The sequence below is a fragment of the Euphorbia lathyris genome, chromosome 8 (assembly GCF_963576675.1).
Source record: "Euphorbia lathyris chromosome 8, ddEupLath1.1, whole genome shotgun sequence".
Taxonomy (NCBI): domain Eukaryota; kingdom Viridiplantae; phylum Streptophyta; class Magnoliopsida; order Malpighiales; family Euphorbiaceae; genus Euphorbia; species Euphorbia lathyris.
Window position 1 is genome coordinate 70,672,700 of NC_088917.1, and position 6,142 is coordinate 70,678,841.

Consider the following 6,142-nt stretch of genomic DNA (forward strand, 5'->3'; position numbering starts at 1 on the left):
ATTAGGCCATCTTAAATTTGGAGCCCTGTGCGGGAGAGCTTCTTATACACCCTTCTCCTACTCCCCTGAGGCTTATTATATGAAATTGTACATATTTAACCTAATGTTTCTATGTAAAATCAATTTTAAACCTACGTTATTAAAAATTAGAAAAAACTGGCTTAACTGTCACTTCAACCCTTATAGATATCAATTATGTTTAAGATATTTACTATATTACTAACAAAATTATAAAAATTCTAATAAAATACTAAAATCTAAATTTGCTACGTATAACACATGTTTTTTTTTATATAATTGTCTAAATATTTTACAGTGTTGTTAATATAGTTATAAGAAATCAACTAAAAATGTACGAAGCAGCTTTAATTTATCAAAAAATTTGTTTGGAATTGTGACAGTTAAATAGAGTCAAACCAGTCTTTTTAAATTTTCGATAGTGCATGACTAAAATTGATCTTGCTTGAAAACGTTAGAGTTAAATTTACACCATTTAATACATTAGGGCAAAATCTGCTCTTCCCTTGAAACGTTAGAATTAAATTTATCTATTTTTTTTGTAGGAAATGAAAGAAAAAAAACAAATAAACAAAAGCCGCTTAACCCGGGATCAGCGTGGGAAAACTGACCCCACCACATCATCCAAGATCAGAGACGAAATAAACAACTGAGGAGAAGAAAAGGTTGAAAGACCCAACATCCTTGAATGCCCTTCAACCGCAAGACGGTCCGCTACTCGATTTTGCTCCATATAAATATGAGCAAAGCTAAGAAAATCAAAGGAGGAGCCAATCCTTCTAATGCATTTGATTAAATTTTGGCTATTTCGGCAAATAACATTGTTCTTAGATATCATTTTGACCGCTTCAAGGTTATCAGACTCCACCAGAAGCTTCTTCACCCCAGATTTTTTTGCTAGCTTAAGGCCAGAAAAAATCCCCCAAAGCTATGCAGAGAAAGACGAACCTATTCCCAAATTCTGAGAGAAACCAGAGACCCAACTGTCACCATCATTTCTCAGAACCCCTCCTGCGGCAATTCTCCCGTCCTTTAGACAAGAGCCATCAGTGTTAAGCTTAACCACACCTTCACTCGGCTTTAAATTGGTCAATAAAACATTATAATTGAATTATTATTCTATTCTATTACATTACCACATACCAAACAAATCCTTAATTTATTAGATAGTAACTGATATGGCAAATCTGCCACATGATTTGATTAACGAAATTCTACTTTTTGCTGCATGTGAAGTATATCTTCTTCACTTTAGATGCATTTCGAAATCATGGTATGCATTTATTAACAGCTCTGATTTTATATATTCTCATGTTCATTAATAAAAAACTTGTATTTAAAAGTTTAAAACAAAAATTTGGGTCATTTGAAATCTATAATATCATATTATTTAGTAATCTTTTTTAGGTCTGAATGAATATTACAACTATGTGCTTTCTATGGTTACTTTGTTTTTTACAAAGTACCGTTACTTGGTGTATTTTCACCATTGGATGATGGAGTGCACAAAGTAAAACTTACTTTGTAAAAAACAAAGTAAACATAGCCTTTACCTTACAACTATATTTATAATAAAAAATAATTAATATATATATATATAATAATTACACCCCTCTTGGCCTTCAGCCGTGGACGGTCGTACTCCTGACCTATGTCCAGGACCGACCATGGGTTATCAAATCGACGACAATATCTTCATTAAAGGGCTTCCACGCATCATTTTTTATAATTTCGAAACAGTCTCAGCATTCGGGAACCTCCTGCTTCGACTATAAGGAGTGTTAGACTATGCAAATATATTCCAGTATATAATATATTTGTTAAGTCAATTATTTCCTTAGATAGCCTTTCCTGGTTTGTAGCTATATTTGTAAAGTGAGTTATTTCCTTAGTAGCCTTTTCTATTTTATAGCCACAATTTTATCCTTAAATATGTTTGACAAATCAATGAAAAAAGATCACGCATAATTACTTTCAAAACTGAAAACTTTTCTAAAATTTTGTACCCTTTTAATCGAGATTGATTGGCTGCTAAATACATACAATTAAACAATAGCTTTTCCTACTCCAACTTTTATAAGGAAAACTTGTAAATAAGAAAGACCTAACCGCAATTATGCCGCATGATTTGTTCAACAAAGTTCTACTCCACAAGCCTGCCAGCTTCATTTTCATTGCCTGAAATGAAAGTTCACAGGCCTGTCGGCAACGAATGAATCCACGAAATATAACAAAAACACAGATGACATAAATGAGTTACTTTGTGAATATTCTAAGATGGCATTTCCTATTTTGTAGCCTTTCATTACTCTTGTATATCCTTAAATATGTTTGACTAATCAATGAAAACATAACTTAAATATGTTTGATTAGTCAATGAAAACATAACCCATAATTATTTTCAAAAACCGAAAATAAAATGCTAAAATTCAAATCTTATAGACTAAATCTTAAACTATAAAAGGAGAAATATTATACTCTATCATATAAATTTGAACAAAAGGAAAACACATCAGACAAAGATTGAGGATTTACATTATGGCAAATCTTCCACAAGATTTGAGAAACCAAATTCTGATTCGGCTGCCGGTTAAGTCTCTTCTTAGGTTTAGATGCGTTTGCAAATCATGGCGTGCAATTATTGACAGCCGTGATTTTATCTATTCTCATCTTCATACCTCTTCCAAGAACAGGCTGCATCGCAAGCTGATTCTCAGTAGCCGATCCAATTTAAGAAGACTTTCTACAGTATTTCGTGCTATAGATATAAACGATGGCTTCCAAGAAGAGTTTCTGCTCAATTTCCAGAATTCACGCATAAACCTCGGCCTTGCTGTTTATTGCAACGGTTTGGTTATCTTCAATACATGGGATGACAAATTTACTATACTGAATCCATCAACCAGACACTACAGGACACTTCCCACTTTCCACCAATTTTATAGAGGAATAAAGGCGTTGGGTTTTGGTTATGACGCTACTGCAGATGATTACAAGCTTTTAGTACTTTTATACTCAGATCCATCATTTGAGGTTTGGATTCTTGGATTGAAGTCGAATTGTTGGAGAAGGCTTCCCGTTTTTCCCTATACTGAATATAATTTTATTGAAGTTGCTTGTGATGGAAATAGTTTTGTAGATGGTTGTGTGCATTTTTTATGCTCTCGAAATAGAGAGGGATCATATGCAATTGTAGCATTTGATGTTTCAGAAGAGACTTTCTCTGTGGTAGCTTTGCCTATCTCGCAAAACCAAGCATATCCTACATGTTTGCAGGTTTTTGAAGGGTGTCTTTCTATCAGATTTTTCACTGAGAGGAAGGTTGATTTGTATGTCAGAAAGAAGGAAGGAGTTGAGTTTATTTGGACTAAGTTATTCGCTCTTACAACACTACAAACTTATATGCTTGAAATTGGAACACAATTTAACAAGGAGTTCAGAACTCTGGGATATTCAAAGGAAGATGATAAGATTCTTCTTATCTTTTCTGGAAACATGTATTCATATGATGTTAAAGAAACAAGTCTTGAAGTGATAAGAAGCTCTTCTTTAAGTGATTTGTACAATTGTGGTTACTGTGTGGAAAGTCTTGTATCCATAGGGTCCTAAAATAAGAATGTGTTAAATATAAGGAGCAAAAGTAAAGAAAGAAGGATCTTGGAAAGAGGAACAAATAGAAGCAGTGGCGGATCGATGATTCATTGGAAGAGGTGTTTGAAGCAAACAAGAGTATTATTATTATTTTTTTATTTCCATTATTATTATGATTTATTTCTTCTATGATTCAGTACTTTTGCTTGGATTATGTGATTCATTTTTTTGTAATGAAATTTGATATTGAATTATCATGGAATTAAAATTGAGCTAACTATTTCAATTTTGAGCAAATAATAGAGTCGACTGGATCGTCCCCATGATAAGAGCATTGCCAAAAACATATATGCTTCTTATCTTTGATCACTGCTTCTTATCTTTTAATTTTTTTTGTTCTGTTATTAATTCTTTGCATAATAGATTGTTTGCTGAATCTGAAAGATATGCTCTGTTTTTTTTTTGGGATTGATATTTTATAACAACAAAACTTGATGGTCCTATTGAGCTGTATTCAGCGAGACTGAAGCTCCTAAAAATGTATTGTTTTATTGAATTTATACTTGATGGTCCTCTTGAGCTGTATTCAGCGACACTTGAAGCTGCTTTCTTATTTAAAAAATGTGTTGAACAACGAAACTGTTCAATCTGAAATGGTAACATTTTTTTTATTTAATTAAAATTTGTTCTTTATTATTCATTATCTGCTTAAAGATACTAGCAATTATGCAAGTTTCTGGCTCTCTGAATGATGAGATGTGCGGATAATAATATAATATCTTAACTCTTAATATAAAGGGGGTTTGTTTTTCTTAAATTTGTTCATCCTTAGATGAGTGTTTCAATCCAAGTTGGATCACATAAAAGAGGGAACTTGCAACAGAGAAGTGGATTTATGTTATAACATTTACCAATTTTGGGTCTTTCTTTGTGTATTGTCTAATCTGGTTTTTGCAACAGAGCAGTGGTTGTTAGAATTGAAATATGAAATCTGTAACGCCCGTAAAATAATAATACACAGACATTGATTAGGTTCATGCATTTATATACTGAAATTTAAAATAAATTGTATTAGCATAGTTTGTATAATTATATCGGTTTTAATTTATTCTCTAGTGATAATTGTGTTATTTATTAAATTAAAATATTAGGAAGCAGTTATTTCTTGTAGAATACTATTTAAAAGAAAAAGAAAAAGGAAAAAAAAATAGAAAACCTAAATCGCACGATAGAACCACGATTTGCTTAGAACTGTTTTCCTTCGACGGAGAAAAAGAGAGAGGAGAAGAAAACCATCTCCAGGTATTAATTATTTCACAGGAGATGTTTGGTTTTTAATTTTCATAGCTTCCTTATTTCAAATCCAAGCATTACTCTTTCATAGCTAACAATTGAAATCAATTCTACTATTTTATTATTATTTCTGAATGATTTCAAATATTTTTTTATTATTTCTTATACACCATCAATACTTTTGTGAGATGCTACTTTTGACAATTGAATATATATATGTTCTAATTAGATTTTACCATATCATGGATTAATTCATATAAGACAAATTCTACCTCTTAGGACTTGGAGATATTTAACATAATTTATGTTCCAAGTTTATCCTCTTTTTATTTAACATAATTTATGTTCCATAGGTTACAAGTTTCAAATTCCAGAATATTAGAAATAGATAATATTAGTTGTTTCTATATTATTCAGGTATGGGTAAATTTCACTCATGGTGTACAACCTTCAATTCGTCTCACTAATATGTACGAACTTAGGGGTGACCTCCCACTATGGTGTATGGCCGGTGAAAATGACCGGTCAACGTGCCACGTCAGCAGTTTGACCGGTCAAAAAGTCAAAATTTAAGCAACTAATATAAAATTATTTTTATACCCTCTTCTTCCTCCCCTTTCCCTTTCTCTCTCTAACCCTCTCTCTCTCTCCCTTATTTCTCAAATTTAATCTTCCCTAATAATAAGATTAGATAGATGGGAAAGGAAAATTAAATCTTCATCTTTCCTGAAAACCAGACCATGAAATTTTAAAGGAAAAAATAACACAAAAAAAAAAAAAAATTGGATATGAAAATCAACGTATATATGTTTTTATGGATAATCATCTGCACAATTCCAAAAAAACAAAGATCTACAAATAGAGGTAAGAAACAAACAATTAAAATCCATTATATTGAATAACCATATATGCATGATTGAATTGGGTGAAAAAGAACACCAAAATAATAAAAAAGTGTTTGATCGTCGATTTTGCGAACAACAGACACAAAAAAAGAAAAAAGAAACTAGAGTTAGAAATTTGATTTGAAAATCCCCATATGTTTCATTATCTCTGCACAAAAAGAAACAAAGAATTAGAAATAGAGACAAGAAAGAAACCATTAAAACATACATACATCAGACGGTGGGATCGTCGATTAAACTTTTGCTGAAATCAGGCGACAAAAAGCAAAAAAATTGGTGTTCGGCTTTGAGATAGAAAGGAGAGAGATAGATTTGGAGAAATGATATTTGTTAGG

At 31.7% G+C, this 6,142-nt stretch overlaps 1 protein-coding gene across 1 annotated transcript; it reads left to right on the forward strand.

Moving 5' to 3' along the window:
- Window positions 1–2,553: 2,553 nt before the first annotated feature.
- LOC136203773 (F-box protein CPR1-like) lies at window positions 2,554–3,737 on the forward strand. The gene has a single exon (XM_065994999.1). It carries the CDS (start codon window positions 2,557–2,559, stop codon window positions 3,625–3,627), a length of 1,071 nt encoding a protein of 356 aa, XP_065851071.1. The 5' UTR covers window positions 2,554–2,556; the 3' UTR covers window positions 3,628–3,737.
- The last annotated feature ends 2,405 nt before the right edge of the window (window positions 3,738–6,142 follow it).

Excerpts from the sequence above, each read along its gene's own strand:
- LOC136203773 (XM_065994999.1), top strand. The coding sequence starts at position 2,557 with ATGGCAAATCTTCCACAAGATTTGAGAAACCAAATTCTGATTCGGCTG.